This window comes from Carassius carassius, chromosome 8, assembly GCF_963082965.1.
Source record: "Carassius carassius chromosome 8, fCarCar2.1, whole genome shotgun sequence".
NCBI lineage: Eukaryota > Metazoa > Chordata > Actinopteri > Cypriniformes > Cyprinidae > Carassius > Carassius carassius.
The window spans coordinates 1,316,454-1,336,453 of NC_081762.1; the positions used below are offsets into that span (position 1 = coordinate 1,316,454).

The 20,000-nt window shown below is 37.2% G+C and overlaps 2 protein-coding genes across 2 annotated transcripts in view; one reads left to right on the top strand and one right to left on the bottom strand.

Moving 5' to 3' along the window:
• LOC132144936 (procathepsin L-like) overlaps positions 1-4,404 on the top strand; it is a 7,753-nt gene extending 3,349 nt beyond the window's left edge. The window contains exons 4-8 of the mRNA XM_059555530.1: positions 743-889; positions 1,255-1,479; positions 2,817-2,982; positions 3,075-3,180; positions 3,804-4,404. Coding sequence (XP_059411513.1) covers positions 743-889; positions 1,255-1,479; positions 2,817-2,982; positions 3,075-3,180; positions 3,804-3,900 — 741 coding nt within the window. The 3' untranslated portion in view covers positions 3,901-4,404. The remainder of the gene's footprint in view (positions 1-742; positions 890-1,254; positions 1,480-2,816; positions 2,983-3,074; positions 3,181-3,803) is intronic.
• Positions 4,405-4,977: 573 nt separating this feature from the next.
• LOC132144937 (glycerol-3-phosphate dehydrogenase [NAD(+)], cytoplasmic-like) lies at positions 4,978-18,628 on the bottom strand. Its single transcript, XM_059555531.1, has 8 exons — positions 18,464-18,628; positions 9,964-10,141; positions 7,851-7,991; positions 7,402-7,540; positions 7,207-7,319; positions 5,694-5,927; positions 5,401-5,507; positions 4,978-5,325 (listed from the first exon to the last, which is right to left on the bottom strand). The coding sequence occupies exons 1-8, from the start codon at positions 18,502-18,504 to the stop codon at positions 5,229-5,231; spliced, it is 1,050 nt and encodes a 349-aa protein (XP_059411514.1). The 5' UTR covers positions 18,505-18,628; the 3' UTR covers positions 4,978-5,228.
• Between the last annotated feature and the right edge of the window lie 1,372 nt (positions 18,629-20,000).

The following is a 20,000-nucleotide window of genomic DNA, read 5'->3' on the forward strand; positions in this document are numbered from 1 at the left end:
TAATATATTTTTTTAATTAAAATAAAAACAACGTAGCGAAAATGTGTTAATTACAATTTTAAATAAAAAACAATAAAAAACTAAAATTGATTTAAATAAGTAATTTTAAACATTTATTATAATTACAATAAATACTTCAAAAATAGAACATTTACTAAAATTAATAGTTTCAAAGTACAAAAAATTATAATAATAAAAAATATATAAAAATATATAAATAATACATTTATGTGAGATGTAAATTGAAGTCAACTTGAGCTTAATAAAAGGAGAATAATACCTGCCAGTGTATTATAAACAATACATTTGATATTTTTGACCCACTAGCACACCTCAGATGTAAAAAAGTGTCATGAATTTGAGCGTATAAAGCTGTGAAAAAATGTGAATGAAGAAGGGAGAAAACAACCAATAAAAAACATGAGTAGAGAGGAGAAAAAACAAACCACAGAGTCAGGATCCACAAAATAAATGATCAAAATATAACCCAACTATAATGAAATCAAGAAATGTTTTCATTAAAGACTACCAACATAATGAACAAATCAAATACGTTTTGATAAATTAAATTATCCTTTGAAATATAAACAAATCAGCATTATACACTCTTAATTTTGATCGGTTTGACTTTTTGTACCATTTACATCTTTCTTGATTACATTTTTTCATAGACTATGTCTGAAGTACAGGTCAGAGGTCAGATGAATTGAGTGTGTGTGTGTGTGTGTGTGTGTGTGTTTAGACCGCAGATGAGGTTAATCAGTTGAATGGTTTACTGGAGGAAGATTTTCCGGATGTCAACGTAACATCCCAGCCTCCATCACACCAGCCCCCCCCACCACGAGTCAACTGGACGGAGCACGGGATGGTCAGTCCTGTCCAGAACCAGGTGTGTGTGTGTGTGTGTGTGTGTGTGTGTGTGTGCTGCTGTACTAAGAGTTTGAGCACGGAAATGTAATATAATATTCAGATCTTTATAAAATAGAAATATATGTTATATTTATTATCATTTCTATAATATGAATAATTGTTTTAATTATAAATGTAACATTTACAAACATTTAAATATAATATTTGGCATTTATAATTTTTGTTATTACATTATTAATAATTATTATACTTAATATGATATATATGTCTGTATGCATAAATATATTTATATTTGTATATTATTATTCATCATTATTTTAGTCATAATATGCATATTTTATACATATAAATCAAATGTTTTTATGTTATTTAATGTGGTTTCAGGGCCCGTGTGGCTCGTGCTGGGCGTTCAGTGCTGTCGGTGCTCTGGAGGGTCAGATGAAGAGGAGAACCGGTTCTCTGGTCCCCTTGAGTCCGCAGAACCTGCTGGACTGCAGTGTGAGTCTGGGGAACCGCGGCTGCAGAGGCGGATATCTGAGCAGAGCTTTTCTCTACATCATCCAGAACAACGGCATCGACTCCAACACCTTCTACCCGTATGAACACAAGGTACTGCAGAATGTTAACACAACGCCCATTGAGCCTTCAGCTTCACTACGTCTGTGTTCAATGGTCATACTACAGTATAAAGCAGTGATTCCCAAATTGAGGTGGTAAATTGATGGAAAGCTAATAATTAAAAAAAAGTTAATATATCATTTTATAATACAACACTTGTCATAAAACGAAATCATAAAAATTTAAAATAAAAATAATTTTTTTTTTTTTAATATGTGTATTAAATTTTTAAAAATCTACATAATCCAGTAAAGTTGTTGTGGTATTGTTGTGATGTGACGTTGTCGTTTTTTATGACATTGTAGTAAACTTGCAGTGACATTGTTGTGATGTTGTAGTGGCAAAGTAAGGGCATTGTTGTGATGTGATGTTTTAGTGACACTGTAGTGGCATTTTTGTGACATTGTAGTGACATTAACGTTGTAGTGGTGGCGCTGTTGTGTCATTGTTAGGTTGTAGTGATATCATTGTGCTGTAGTGACATTGTTGAGGCATTTTTGAGAAATTGTAGTGGCATTGTTGTTATGTGGTGACATTATAGTGACATTATAGTGATAGTGTAGTGGAGTTATTGTGACATTGTAGTCATGTTGTGACATTGTAGTGGTGTTGTGATGTTGTAGTGATGTGGCATTGTAGTGATGCTGTAGTGGCATTGTTGTGAAATTGTAGAGGCATTTTTGTGGCATTGCAGTGGCGTTGTTGTTATATGGTGAAATTGTAGTGACGTTGTGATAGTGTAGTGGAGTTATTGTGACACTGTAGTGATGTTATGACATTGTAGTGGTGTTGTGATGTTGTAGTGATGTTGCATTGTAGTGATGCTGTAGTGGTATTGTTGTGACATTGTAGAGGCATTTTTGTGGCATTGCAGTGGCGTTGTTGTTATATGGTGAAATTGTAGTGATGTTGTGATAGTGTAGTCAAGTTATTGTGACATTGTAGTGACGCTGGATTAGCATTGTTGTGACATTGTAGTGGCGTTGTTGTGTGATGTTCTTGTTGTGTCAGTATAGTGATGTTATATTGTTGTGGCCTAGTAGTAGTGTTATTGTGATGTGTACTGGGGTTTTGTGACATTGTAGTGATGTTTTTAATAGCATTTTGGTCACATTGTTGTGTGACATTGTTGCATTGTAGTGATTTGACATTGTTGGCATTATGGTGGTGTTGTTGTGGTTCTGTAGTGACGTAGTGACATTGTTGTGACATTGTTGTGACACTGTAGTGGCGTTGTAGTGGCATCGTTGTGACAGTGACATTGTTGTGATGTAGTGTTTTTGTAATGTTGCTGTGATATCGTTGTAATGTTGTGTTGAATTTTGCAGCAAGGTGTGTGTCGATACTCTGTGACGGGAAGAGCTGGATATTGCTCGGGTTTCCGGATTCTTCCGCGTCACAATGAGGTGGCACTGCAGTACGCCATTGCTAATATCGGACCTGTGTCTGTTGGTATAAACGCCAAACTTGCTTCCTTCCACAAATACAGAGGCGGTGAGACATAAAATATAGCACACACACCTATCTGCTTTCAGTCCACAAACCAGCACGTACATTTATTGTAAATGATTAATGTGTGTATTCAGGAATCTACAGCGATCCGAAGTGCAGCTCTGGACTGATCAATCATGCGGTTCTAGTTGTGGGTTACGGCTCAGAAAATGGACAAGACTACTGGCTGGTGAAAAACAGGTTAATTTTCACTTGATAAAAAAACTATGTGACAGTTCTGACTTTTATATATATTTGAAATGATTACTTTATATTATTCATATTTTTATGAAATATATATTTTACGCTTTCACTTATTTTATTTGTATTATATTTGCTATAATATATTTTATATTTATTGTCATTCTTATAATAATTATTATTTTAAATATAACTTAATATTTTTCATGAAAACTTAAAAATACTTTTTTATACTTTCATATCTGATCAGTAATTGCTTACGTATAATATGAACATTTATATAAATATAAATTTATTTTACATTTTATAATATTATGTAAAATATTTATAATTATATAATATTAATATTTATAAACATATAAATATTTTATATTTATTATAATTATTATTATTTAGTTACAATATACATATTTTATAGGCAAATACAATGTTTAATATTATCATTTTTAAATGTGTTAAATTATTTTATTATAATATTAATATTTTCATAAATATACTGTTTAATATGTGTTTATGTAATAATCAGAAAGCTTCAGTAGCTGTAAGTTGCTGTATTTCAGTGTGAGCTCTAATGTCCTCTAGTGTTGAAAATAAGAAGTGTTTATGATTTCTGTCTGTCTCAGCTGGGGAACAGCATGGGGTGAAAATGGCTTTATCCGAATGGCACGAAATAAAAACATGTGTGGAATATCCAGCTTCGCCATTTACCCCACCATCTAATCCGACCGCCTCTGATCTTTCTGTCCGAGACTCTGGAGCAGGAAAACCTTACTGAATATGCATTGATTTTCTTTAGTTTCCATCACAGCACAAACCCAGAACAAAAGCAAAGAACACACCTTTACAATAACCGTTTACAATTGATATCATTAAATATAAACTTGATACTACTTTAATATTTATACTTTAGGGGGAGGAGCATTCTCATTCAAGAGAGCATTTGATTGGACAAAAATATCAATACTGTCATCAATATTTTTCCAAGCAAGAATATAATTAAACATCGAAATTACAGATCCATTGAATTTAATAAATTGGAATTCAAAATATAAAATAAAATAAATTAAAGATAAATTAAAATATTTAAATGTAAAATTAAAATAAATACTTTTGAAATAAAAACTATTACAATTATTAATTAATGAAAATGTGTTATGTCTTTAACTGAAACATTGAAATTAGAGATTGAGTGTTTTGTGTGGCTAATGAAGAAAAATAAGTTTTACGTTTGGCTTTTTTTTATCATTATTATTATTATTATTATAGTTTTCTGGACCAAAAAAACAAACAAAAATAAACAGAAACAAGGAAGAGATGTAATCTTTATGCACGAAACTGTGCTTATTTGGTTACTTCAATAATTTAAACACTGAAATTAGAAATTTACAATTTTTGTAAAAAAAATTAAAATAAAAATTTTTATTAAAGAAGAGAAACTAGTTATAATTGTATTTATAATACCCATATATTTTTTTTACAAATATATTTTACATAAAATGTATAATTACTATAATGTATCTATTATTTTAATTATAATAGTCGTAATTTTATAAATATGTATTATCATTCTTATAATATTATTAAGAATTATTTGTATTATAATAAAAAAAAATTATGTATGTCTTTAAATAATTTAAATGTTTGAATTAGTGACTGATTGATTTACATTACCTTTCCATTTATTAATTTAGCAAACGCTTTCATCCAAAGTGGCTTATGCGTCTCATGAAGAAAAATTAGATTTATTTTGTGTTAATGTTGACTGCTGTAAGAATAAATGAAGCTTGAGTCTGAATAAATGATTCAAATAAGCAGCATGGCTTTTATTGTTTGTGTTATAAAGTCTTACATTTAATACTTCTCTAGAAGAGGATTGTAGTCAAAACTGCAGATATAAAATGCAGCACATGTGCGTTTACCAGTGTTACAGTCCTGAGTCAGAAATTACACAATACTGCTCATCACACTGGACTCATAACTCATGTTTTGTTGGCCGTGGGGTGTGGATTGAAGCTCAGTAGTGTGTGGATCGGGTCAGATCAGATCGCTCACATGTGTTCTGGATGGTTCTGGAGGCAGCTGATGAACTCCTTCACCTGCCGGCCCTCAAAACAGATCTGATAGACCGAGACGAACAGAGGAAACCTGCACACACACACACAGACGTCAGACACACACACACACTGATGAGGATGAGGAGGAGGATTGAGGATGACTCACTTGTCCACCATGTTCTTCTTCCTGAGGATCTTGTAAACCTCTGCAGACGTCTGAGGACCCTGGAGCTTCTGACCGTTCAACATCTCAGCTTCCAGCTCCGCTATTGACTGAAGAAAAACAGATTAATATCACACTCAAAGCACACAAACTGGCTTCAGTTTCCTGAATTAGTTTCATTCATTCATTCATTAGCTCTGATGCTGAATTTTCCAGTTCATGTGCTCCATCTAGTGGCCAGGGTATAAATAAATTCACACGCACATAAATCCATTTGGGCTGCAGGTGTTACAGACCTTCTGCGAGCGGGCGAAGGCCTCGGCCACGCGGCGGTTGCGTCCTCCGTAGCAGGTGGTGATGAGGTCAGCCACGCCGCAGCTCTCCAGGAAGGTGGCCGAGAGGACGGCGCTCTTACAGAAGAGTTTGGAGAAGGCCACCATCTCCATCAGCCCCAGCCGGATCACTGCAGCTTTAGTGTTATCACCGAAACCCAGACCGTCACAGAAACCTGCGCCCACCGCCACGATGTTCTGACACACGCACACACACACACGCACGCACGCACACGCACGCACACACACACGCGCACGCACGCACGCACGCACACACACACGCGCACGCACGCAAACACACGCACGCACACACACACGCGCACGCACGCACGCACGCACACACACACGCGCACACACACACACACGCACGCACACACACACACACACACACACACCAGAACAGACACTCAGCTGCAGCCAGACATTCACATGCACATCTTTAATCATAATTGACTATCTCATAATTATTAACTTTTATCTCATAATTTAGATTTTTTTAATTCATAGTTCAATTTTTTGCATGATTATGACTTGTCTCAAAAAATTGACTGTTCATGTCACAATTATAACTTTTTATCTCATATCAGACATAATATATTTTTGACATAATTATGACCTTTAATCTACATTTTGACATCTTGAGATAATCTAAACATAATTTAGATTATCTCATATTTTAGATAATTTAGATTATTTTTTGCTATAAATATGACTTCATCTCATAATTTAGATTTGATGCCATAATTATGCTTTTTTATCTCTTAGACATATTTTTGTCATAATTAGGAGCTCTTATATCACAATTTAAACTGTTAATCTGTAATTGACTTTTCTTATTATTATTTTGATTTTATGCAATAACTATGACATTTTATCTCATAATTAAAATCTTATGCAATAATGATGACTTTTTATCTCATAATTTTGACTTTTGTCACACTTAGGTGTTTCTAATCTCATTATCTACTTTTAACTGTTCATCTCATAATTGTAACCTTTTCCTCATAATTTAGATTTTTTGTTTACGATTATGATTTTAATTATTTTTTAACACCCTAAACTTCGAATTCATGCCATAATTGTGTCTTTTTATCTCATTTCGATTGTCAAAATTATGCATTATCTCATAGTTTTGACTTTTTCATGCTTAGGAGTTCTTATCTCATAATTATAACTGTTCATCTCATAATTTTGATTATCTCATAATTTTGACTTTTTGTCATTATTATGACTTAATCTCATAATTTCGATTTTATGCCATAATTATCATAATTTAATCTAATTGTTTTCACTTTTGTCCTGATTAGAAGTTTTTGATCTCATCATTTTGACTTTTATATCATAATTTAACTTTCATGTCATATTCATGATGTCTTATCTCATAATTATCATTTACCAAAGCGTCCTTTGGACATAACATAAGTAATCTGAATAAGACGGAGCCCCTGATCCACAGAATCGTGTGTATCTCAGTTACCTTCAGCGCTCCGCACAGCTCCACCGTGTCGCTCTCCTTCACCACAGTGATGCGGAAGTTCGGCGTCTGCAGAAGCTCTTTGAAGATCTTGCCATTGGATTCATTAGTGGCTCCTGAAACACACACACACACAGTTATAAACACACGAGGTCAAGCGCTCTGCAGGTTCCTCACAGGAAGTGATGTCACACACACCGATGGTGGTCTCGCAGAACTTCTCCTCGGCCACCTCGCTGGCGATGTTGGCGCCCATCAGCACACTGACCTCGATCTCCAGCTTGGACCTGATGATGTCAGAGATCAGGGACAGTCCATCCGGACCCTCATCGATACCCTGAACACACACAAAGAAGATGGACTAAAGAATACTAAGTGAAACAGTAAATGCTTTGCAGAAATTATTGTTATTTTTTTTTAGGTAGATGGAATTTTTACAACAAAAACATTTCTTAGACCAATAATGATTTTAAAATTATAATATTAAAATAATTCAGCAGTGATGAAGTAGTCTTTGCTAATAAAAAATATGGAATATATAGCTAATATTCTAAATTATGTTCTAATATTTGCATTATTTATGTAGAAACAAATCACGTACCATTAAATCCACTCAAATTATAAAATGTTAAAGAATATACTCATACTTTAATGAGGGAGATCCCGATGGCACCAGATTTGACGTTAGGTTTCATCTGGTCACAGATTTTCCCGATAAACTGATGAGGAATGACGAAGATCAGGAATTCTGCTCCATTCGTGGCCTCTGTAACGTCAGGAACCGCCACCTGAGGAAACAGAGGAGATCTGAACCCCGGTCCCACGCTCGGCAGGGGCTCTACGGCTCTTACTGATGGAAACCAGCTCAAAGACAGTGGGTAACAGGCTTCACATGGTCTCTAGTATTTCTTCTTCTTTTTTATTGCTGAAGAGTGTTGAACTTTCTTCTTCGGTGTTCTACTGTATAGACGTGAAAATACATTTCCTTCAGCCCAAGGCTTTTGGTGCAAAAGGGCTTTTACATTTGCAAAAAATAAAAAAATGTATATGAAAAGCAAACAAGCAAGCCCAGGCCAGATTTTAAAAGTAACGCAAAATTAACGTGACGCATTACTTTCAATAAAAAGTAACTAAGTAACGTAATTAGTTACTTTTTTAGGAAGTAACGCAATATTGTAATGCATTACTTTCAAAAGTAACAACACTGATTATAACAAGGTCTCTCATACTACTTCATCAAGTATTCCTGATTCAGTCATGACAAGGCGCAAATATTTCGCAAATATAACTTTTTATTATTATGATTTTTATCTCATAATTATCTTTTTTGTATTTCTATCTTATAATTTCAACATCAACTGTTTATAACATGGTTATGATTTTGACTTTTTATCTCATAATTTCAACATTTTGTCAATTATGACTTTATATCTCATAATTATGAAATTTATCTCATAATTATTACTTTCGCTGCCATATGACTGATCTCATAATTTCACCTTTCTGGCATCATTTCCATTTCTTATCTCATAATTGTCCAGCTACACTGGCTTCCTGCCTGTTATTGCATACACTATAACATTTTGCTGCTTACTTATAAAGCACTTCGTAATCTGGCACCTTTGTATCTCTCAAATCTTCAATGGTACACTCCTACACGTGTTCTTTAACATCATTCTCTGCAGATTTACTGAGATTTCCCTGATTTTAAGATGAGTTCCTTTGGTGGTAGAGCTTTTAGTTTTGGAAAATTATGGCACTCCAGCATATCCACCAGCTGAATTGTATTTCCCTTTTTAAATATCAGATTAAAACATATTTGTTTAGAATAGATTTTAGTGATATGACTGATTGATTCGTCTGTTTTATAGCTTTGTACTTTGTCACATAATTTGAATTTTTATCTCATAATTATGACCTCATTTCATAATTTTTTATTTTTATTTAATATATTTATAATAATTAGAATAAAATGTAAATTGTATCTCTTTTTTCATTATTTAAACTTTTTATCTCATAACTGATGGTTACTGGGGTTATGTTTTCATTTTTACTTGAATCATTTTCATTTTTGATTAAGTTTTAATTAATCTTTTTTATCAAATTAACCATCCTGATAATCCTGGCCCAGTAACAACCTATCATGACCCGATCTGTCCCAGCAGGTTCTCTTCATCAAAAGAGCGGCTAGATCAAGACATTTCTAATGTCATATCTGAATGATTGCTACAGCACTGTCATGATTCCTTCAGCTTTGTCCTGGTTAATTATAGTCTGTTTATGTTCACGTTTGCACATTTATCTTGTCCCATCATGCCCTATGACTAATTCAGTGATTATTTCACTTACATATGAGTGATTATTAATCTGCTTCACGATGTTGTGTAATTTTGCGGCAGTAACATGTAGATGAGTGTAAAGGTGATCCGTGCAAAGTTCAGCACATTAATCTGTGTCTAAACCTACTGATAACCAGCTCTAACACTAACACTGTCTCAAAGATACCGCTGTATTACCTGCTGGGCCTCACTAGATGACGAATCAAGCTCGTTCCAGCTCAAATATCTCAATCAATGTATGAAAATGTTCTGAACGTTTTTTGGTTAAACGAACATTCAAGAACATTCCATTGTATCATTTTGCTAACATTAGGGCAATGTTACTTTTGAATGTTCTCTGAACAATTACCTTGGAGTACCATCAAAGTACCACGGTATTATGGTCTGTTCCCAGCACTGTACTATTAAGAGAAACACACACCACATTTTTGGGCAGTTTGTGTCCAGGCAGATATTTGACGTTCTCGTGTTCGGTGTTGATGATCTCGGTGAGTTTGCGTCCATCAATCATCTCCTCATAGACCCACATCTTCACCATTGGATCGAAGCGGTTCGACGATTTCACATTGTGCCCGACGATCTTAGCGATGGCAGATCCCCTGACCAACACACACACACACACACACACACATCACTGACCAAGAAACAGAACATAATACATACATATATATATATATATATACAGTGTTGGAGGTAACGTATTACAAGTAACTCGAGTTTACGTAATCAGATTACTTTTTTCAAGTAACTAGTAAAGAAATGCATTACTTTTTAGATTTATAAGAAAATATATGAGTTATGATATACTCATATATATAATAATATAATATATGTGCATACATATATGATATATATAATACATCATATACTTTTTTATTGCTGAAGAGTGTTGAACTTTCTTCTCCTGCATTCTACTGTATAGACTATATTTACATTTCCTCCAAGTAACTAAGTTACATAATTAGTTACTTTTTTTTTAGGAATACTGCACAATATTGCAATGCATTACTTTAAAAAGTAACTTCCCCCAACACTGTATATACAATCGATTTTTGAGTTATTTTATATATTTTCAAAAAATCTCAATATATTTACACACATATACATTAAAGACCATATGTTATGGCCATATATAAAAAAAAATGAAAATGAGACAAAACCCATTGAAACACTTGCGATACACATTGAAAAGTTGTGATACACATTGAAACACTTGCGCCTACATGTGAATCACTTGCTCGTACATGTGAATCACTTGCGCGTACATGTGTATCACTTGCGCCTACATGTGAATCACTTGCGCGTACATGTGTATCACTTGCTCGTACATGTGAATCACTTGCACGTACATGTGTATCACTTGCTCGTACATGTGAATCACTTGCGCCTACATGTGAATCACTTGCGCCTACATGTGAATCACTTGCTTGTACATGTGTATCACTTGCTCGTACATGTGAATCACTTGCGCCTACATGTGAATCACTTGCTTGTACATGTGTATCACTTGCTCGTACATGTGAATCACTTGCGCCTACATGTGAATCACTTGCTTGTACATGTGAATCACTTGCTTGTACATGTGTATCACTTGCTCGTACATGTGAATCACTTGCGCCTACATGTGAATCACTTGCTTGTACATGTGAATCACTTGCTTGTACATGTGAATCACTTGCTTGTACATGTGTATCACTTGCTCGTACATGTGAATCACTTGCGCCTACATGTGAATCACTTGCTTGTACATGTGAAACACTTGCTCGTACATGTGAATCACTTGCGCCTACATGTGAATCACTTGCTCGTACATGTGAATCACTTGCTCGTACATGTGAATCACTTGCTTGTACATGTGTATCACTTGCTCATACATGTGAAACACTTGCGCCTACATGTGAATCACTTGCTCGTACATGTGAAACACTTGCGCCTACATGTGAATCACTTGCTTGTACATGTGAATCACTTGTTTCTACATGTGAATCACTTGCTTGTACATGTGTATCACTTGATTGTACATGTGAATCACTTGCGCCTACATGTGAATCACTTGCTTGTACATATGAAACACTTGCTCATACATGTGAAACACTTGCGCCTACATGTGAATCACTTGCTCGTACATGTGAAACACTTGCGCCTACATGTGAATCACTTGCTCGTACATGTGAATCACTTGCTCGTACATGTGTATCACTTGCTCGTACATGTGAATCACTTGCTCATACATGTGAAACACTTGCTCGTACATGTGAAACACTTGCGCCTACATGTGAATCACTTGCTCGTACATGTGAAACACTTGCGCCAACATGTGAATCACTTGCTCGTACATGTGAATCACTTGCTCATACATGTGAGACACTTGCTCGTACATGTGAATCACTTGCTCGTACATGTGAAACACTTGCGCGTACATGTGAATCACTTGCTTGTACATGTGTATCACTTGCTCGTACATGTGAATCACTTGCTCGTACATGTGTATCACTTGCTCGTACATGTGAATCACTTGCGCGTACATGTGAATCACTTGCTTGTACATGTGTATCACTTGCTCGTACATGTGAATCACTTGCTCGTACATGTGAATCACTTGCTCGTACATGTGAATTACTTGCTCGTACATGTGAAACACTTGTGCCTACATGTGAATCACTTGCACATACATGTGTATCACTTGCTTGTACATGTGAAACACTTGCGCGTACATGTGTATTACTTGCTCGTACATGTGAAAAACTTGTACCTACATGTGAATCACTTGCACGTACATGTGTATCACTTGCTCGTACATGTGAAACACTTGCGCCTACATGTGAATCACTTGCTTGTACATGTGAATCACTTGCTTGTACATGTGTATCACTTGCTCGTACATGTGAAACACTTGCGCCTACATGTGAATCACTTGCTCGTACATGTGAATCACTTGCTTGTACATGTGTATCACTTGCTCGTACATGTGAATCACTTGCTTGTACATGTGAATCACTTGCTCATACATGTGAATCACTTGCTCGTACATGTGAAACACTTGCGCCTACATGTGAATCACTTGCTCGTACATGTGAAACACTTGCGCCTACATGTGAATCACTTGCTCGTACATGTGAATCACTTGCTCATACATGTGAGACACTTGCTCGTACATGTGAATCACTTGCGCGTACATGTGAAACACTTGCGCGTACATATGAATCACTTGCTCGTACATGTGAAACACTTGCACGTACATGTGAATCACTTGCTCGTACATGTGAATCACTTGCTCGTACATGTGAAACACTTGCGCGTACATGTGAATCACTTGCTCGTACATGTGAATCACTTGCTTGTACATGTGTATCACTTGCTCGTACATGTGAATCACTTGCTTGTACATGTGAATCACTTGCTCATACATGTGAATCACTTGCTCGTACATGTGAAACACTTGCGCCTACATGTGAATCACTTGCTCGTACATGTGAAACACTTGCGCCTACATGTGAATCACTTGCTCGTACATGTGAATCACTTGCTCGTACATGTGAAACACTTGCGCCTACATGTGAATCACTTGCTCGTACATGTGAAACACTTGCGCCTACATGTGAATCACTTGCTCGTACATGTGAATCACTTGCTCATACATGTGAGACACTTGCTCGTACATGTGAATCACTTGCGCGTACATGTGAAACACTTGCGCGTACATATGAATCACTTGCTCGTACATGTGAAACACTTGCACGTACATGTGAATCACTTGCTCGTACATGTGAATCACTTGCTCGTACATGTGAAACACTTGCGCGTACATGTGAAACACTTGCGCGTACATATGAATCACTTGCTCGTACATGTGAAACACTTGCACGTACATGTGAATCACTTGCTCGTACATGTGTATCACTTGCTCGTACATGTGAAAAACTTGCGCGTACATGTGAAACACTTGCGCCTACATGTGAATCACTTGCTTGTACATGTGAATCACTTGCTTGTACATGTGAATCACTTGCTTGTACATGTGAATCACTTGCTTGTACATGTGTATCACTTGCTCGTACATGTGAATCACTTGCGCCTACATGTGAATCACTTGCTTGTACATGTGAAACACTTGCTCGTACATGTGAATCACTTGCTTGTACATGTGTATCACTTGCTCATACATGTGAAACACTTGCGCCTACATGTGAATCACTTGCTCGTACATGTGAAAACCTTGCGCCTACATGTGAATCACTTGCGCCTACATGTGAATCACTTGCTTGTACATGTGAATCACTTGCTTGTACATGTGTATCACTTGCTTGTACATGTGAATCACTTGCGCCTACATGTGAATCACTTGCTTGTACATATGAAACACTTGCTCATACATGTGAAACACTTGCGCCTACATGTGAATCACTTGCTCGTACATGTGAAACACTTGCGCCTACATGTGAATCACTTGCTCGTACATGTGAATCACTTGCTCGTACATGTGTATCACTTGCTCGTACATGTGAATCACTTGCTCATACATGTGAATCACTTGCTCGTACATGTGAAACACTTGCGCCTACATGTGAATCACTTGCTCGTACATGTGAAACACTTGCGCCTACATGTGAATCACTTGCTCGTACATGTGAATCACTTGCTCATACATGTGAGACACTTGCACGTACATGTGAATCACTTGCTCGTACATGTGAAACACTTGCGCGTACATGTGAATCACTTGCTTGTACATGTGTATCACTTGCTCGTACATGTGAAACACTTGCGTCTACATGTGAATCACTTGCTCGTACATGTGAATCACTTGCTCGTACATGTGAAACACTTGTGCCTACATGTGAATCACTTGCACGTACATGTGTATCACTTGCTTGTACATGTGAAACACTTGCGCGTACATGTGTATCACTTGCTCGTACATGTGAAAAACTTGTGCCTACATGTGAATCACTTGCACGTACATGTGTATCACTTGCTCGTACATGTGAAACACTTGCGCCTACATGTGAATCACTTGCTTGTACATGTGAATCACTTGCTTGTACATGTGTATCACTTGCTCGTACATGTGAAACACTTGCACCTACATGTGAATCACTTGCTCGTACATGTGAATCACTTGCTCGTACATGTGTATCACTTGCTCGTACATGTGAATCACTTGCTTGTACATGTGTATCACTTGCTCGTACATGTGAATCACTTGCTCGTACATGTGAAACACTTGCGCCTACATGTGAATCACTTGCTCGTACATGTGAAACACTTGCGCCTACATGTGAATCACTTGCTCGTACATGTGAATCACTTGCTCGTACATGTGAATCACTTGCTCGTACATGTGAGACACTTGCTCGTACATGTGAATCACTTGCTCGTACATGTGAATCACTTGCTCGTACATGTGAAACACTTGCATGTACATATGAATCACTTGCTCGTACATGTGAAACACTTGCACGTACATGTGAATCACTTGCTCGTACATGTGAATCACTTGCGCGTACATGTGAAACACTTGCTCGTACATGTGAATCACTTGCGCGTACATGTGAAACACTTGCTCGTACATGTGAATCACTTGCGCGTACATGTGAAACACTTGCTCGTACAGTACATGTGAAAAACTTGCTCGTACATGTGAAACACTTGCGCCTACATGTGAATCACTTGCTCGTACATGTGAATCACTTGCTCGTACATGTGTATCACTTGCTCGTACATGTGTATCACTTGCTCGTACATGTGTATCACTTGCTCGTACATGTGAAACACTTGCGCCTACATGTGAATCACTTGCTCGTACATGTGAATCACTTGCTCATACATGTGAGACACTTGCTCGTACATGTGAATCACTTGCGCGTACATGTGAAACACTTGCTCGTACATGTGAATCACTTGCGCGTACATGTGAAACACTTGCTCGTACATGTGAATCACTTGCGCGTACATGTGAAACACTTGCTCGTACATGTGAATCACTTGCGCGTACATGTGAAACACTTGCTCGTACATGTGAATCACTTGCGCGTACATGTGAAACACTTGCGCGTACATGTGAATCACTTGCGCGTACATGTGAATCACTTGCGCCTACATGTGAATCACTTGCGCCTACATGTGAATCACTTGCTCGTACAGTACATGTGAAACACTTGCTCGTACATGTGAATCACTTGCTCGTACATGTGAAACACTTGCTCGTACATGTGAATCACTTGCTCGTACATGTGAAACACTTGCGCGTACATGTGAATCACTTGCGCCTACATGTGAATCACTTGCGCCTACATGTGAATCACTTGCGCGTACATGTGAAACATTTGCTAAGAATTTAGAATTTCAGAATTCAGAATTTAACGCGGTATTTTTTCACAATAGCCTACCAGAATTTCCCATGTTAACAGTTTTTCGCACATAGTAAACCTACACTGAAATAAACCAGATTCTGAAGCTTCTCACATACAGTTAGTTAGTTATGGGAGGCCGTTTGAGACGAAATCTATTGAAATGCAATAGACATTGAAAACTTGCGAAAACCCATTGAAACACTTGCTCGTACATGTGAAACACTTGCTCGTACATGTGAAACACTTGCTCGTACATGTGAAACACTTGCTCGTACATGTGAAACACTTGCGCGTACATGTGAAACACTTGCGCGTACATGTGAAACACTTGCGCGTACATGTGAAACACTTGCGCGTACATGTGTATCACTTGCGCGTACATGTGTATCACTTGCTCGTACATGTGAAACACTTGCGCCTACTTGTGAATCACTTGCGCGTACATGTGAAACACTTGCTCGTACATGTGAATCACTTGCTCGTACATGAGAATCACTTGCGCCTACATGTGATTCACTTGAGCATACATGTGAAACACTTGCTCGTACATGTGAATCACTTGCTCGTACATGTGAAACACTTGCGCGTACATGTGAATAACTTACGCCTACATGTGAATCACTTGCGTGTACATGTGAAACACTTGCGCGTACATGTGAATCACTTGCGCGTACATGTGAATCACTTGCGCGTACATGTGAATCACTTGCGCGTACATGTGAAACACTTGCTCGTACATGTGAATCACTTGCGCGTACATGTGAAACACTTGCTCGTACATGTGAATCACTTGCGCGTACATGTGAAACACTTGCTCGTACATGTGAATCACTTGCGCGTACATGTGAATCACTTGCTCGTACATGTGAATCACTTGCGCGTACATGTGAATCACTTGCTCGTACAGTACATGTGAAACACTTGCTCGTACATGTGAATCACTTGCTCGTACAGTACATGTGAAACACTTGCTCGTACATGTGAATCACTTGCTCGTACATGTGATTCACTTGAGCATACATGTGAAACACTTGCTCGTACATGTGAATCACTTGCTCGTACATGTGAATCACTTGCGTGTACATGTGAAACACTTGCGCGTACATGTGAATCACTTGCACGTACATGTGAATCACTTGCTCGTACATGTGAATCACTTGCGCGTACATGTGAAACACTTGCTCGTACATGTGAATCACTTGCGCGTACATGTGAAACACTTGCTCGTACATGTGAATCACTTGCGCGTACATGTGAAACACTTGCTCGTACATGTGAATCACTTGCGCGTACATGTGAATCACTTGCTCGTACAGTACATGTGAAACACTTGCTCGTACATGTGAATCACTTGCTCGTACATGTGAATCACTTGCGCCTACATGTGAATCACTTGCACCTACATGTTAATCACTTGCTCGTACAGTACATGTGAAACACTTGCTCGTACATGTGAATCACTTGCTCATACATGTGAAACACTTGCTTGTGCATGTGAAACACTTGCGCGTACATGTGAATCACTTGCGCGTACATGTGAAACACTTGCTCGTACATGTGAATCACTTGCTCGTACATGTGAAACACTTGCGCGTACATGTGAATCACTTGCTCGTACATGAGAATCACTTGCGCCTACATGTGAATCACTTGCGCGTACATGTGAAACACTTGCTCGTACATGTGAATCACTTGCTCGTACATGTGAATCACTTGCTCGTACATGTGAAACACTTGCGCGTACATGTGAATAACTTACGCCTACATGTGAATCACTTGCGCGTACATGTGAAACACTTGCGCGTACATGTGAAACACTTGCGTGTACATGTGAATCACTTGCGCGTACATGTGAAACATTTGCTCTTTGTGTTTCATATACGCGCAAGTGTTTCACATGTACGCGCAAGTGTTTCACATGTACAAGCAAGTGTTTCACATGTACAAGCAAGTGTTTCACATGTACGCGCAAGTGTTTCACATGTACGCGCAAGTGTTTCACATGTACGCGCAAGTGTTTCACATGTACGCGCAAGTGTTTCACATGTACGCGCAAGTGTTTCACATGTACAAGCAAGTGTTTCACATGTACAAGCAAGTGTTTCACATGTACGAGCAAGTGTTTCAATGGGTTTTCGCAAGTTTTCAATGTCTATTGCATTTCAATGGGTTTCGTCTCAAACGGCCTCCCATAACTAACTAACTGTATGTGAGAAGCTTCAGAATCTGGTTTATTTCAGTGCAGGTTTACTATGTGTGAAAAACTGTTAACATGGGAAATTCTGGTAGGCTATTGTGAAAAAATACCCGGTAAATTCTGAATATGGCATTGAAATAGTATTAAGTAAGTACCACAGTCTCACTGAGCCTAGCGTACCGTGATAACACTACAGTAGATCTAGTAAGAGCACATACAAACACAAATGTGGAAAGTCAAGATTGACGCAGGCGAAAATGAAACTCGGTGCGCGTCTGACGTCGCGTCCGCTGCGTCGCGTTGAGCGCGAGTAAACCGCGAGCAGCTGCTAAAGCGCTTACTGCGTCGCGTTCACATGAGACGACACTCACCAGTTTCCTGAGCCGATAATACACACTTTCTTGCCAGGCATCGCGTTAGCTGCTGTCTAGCGATCAGTCAGAGAGAGAGTGAACAGTGAAGTTTGACTTCCTGACACGCCTCACAAACACACACACAGAGAGAGAGAGAGAGAGAGAGAGAGAGAGAGAGACAGAGGGAGAGACTGAGAGAGAGAGAGAGAGAGAGAGAGAGAGAGAGAGAGAGAGAGAGAGAGAGAGAGAGAGAGAGAGACAGAGGGAGAGACTGAGAGAGAGAGAGAGAGAGAGAGAGAGAGAGAGAAAGAGAATGTAAGGCAGGGTTAAACAGGTCTGGATTAGTTTTTTTCCTACATTCCTGCTTTGTTTGTGTCTAATCAAGTGTGTCCTATTCCTGCTGTTAATATTAAAATAAATGGAAATAATAATGATGATTTGCATTATAATGATTGAATGCAGCTGGAATTAAATAAAGTCATTTAATTTAAGAATCAAATATCCAAGATCAAAGTCAAATACAGGTGTCATATTTCACTGAATGGGAAAAAAATCCATAATTATAATGTACAAATGAAAAAAATTTACCTGAGGTTTTTGGGTCTAATATAATCTTAATCATCTACTTCATTAAATAACACCGCACATGTTCATATATTCACACATCATTAAACAAAGACCAACTCAGAGAGCAAAGGAGATAAAAAATAATCAGGTTTTATCACCATGTGACCTTTGACCCCGGAGAAAGATCCTAAAGTGACACGTTATCCCCCAAAGTGACGTTTATTAGGTCATTGATTAGTTAGCAGTCTAGGAAACAATAGAAAAATAAAAAACATTATTGATCGATCAACAGAGTGACCGATAAACATTAATAATTTATTATGATAACTGAATATTAAATTAAAAACTCTCCATGTGAAGTCATTCATCTCATCAAACACAGAAGAGCCATAATCTCATGGTTTATCATTCATAATCATGGATCAAAGTGCCAGTGGATATACAGTACAGCGTTCACAAGTACAGTATCTGAATCAATGACAAGTTTCTAATGTGAAATACACAAAATATCCATAAAATGTTTCTGGTATTGGACCGTCCCAAAAAATATTTAAAACCATGCAGGGTAATAATTTAATATGTCCAAAATAGTGCACATAAAATAATAATAATAATAATTTTCTTAATCATAATAATAAGAACTCTACAGACTCAAAATCTATTTTAAATTATTAACTCATTTATTTACATATATGTTTTCCCACATTTGTGCACAACCCTGTTACCATCTGATTTTCACCCCCACAAAAAATAAAATAAAATAATAAAATAAAAATCATATATCTTTAAAATGTCTACAAAATATTCCCGAAAGTGACATACAAGTACATTTCTCTTAATCAATTAATCTCATCCAAAATAAAAGTTTTTGTTTACATAATATATGCATGCGTTCTGCGTATATTTATTATGTTACTGTAAACACACACACACATACAATATTTATTTTGAAAATATTTAGATGTATATATTCACTTTCTTATATTTT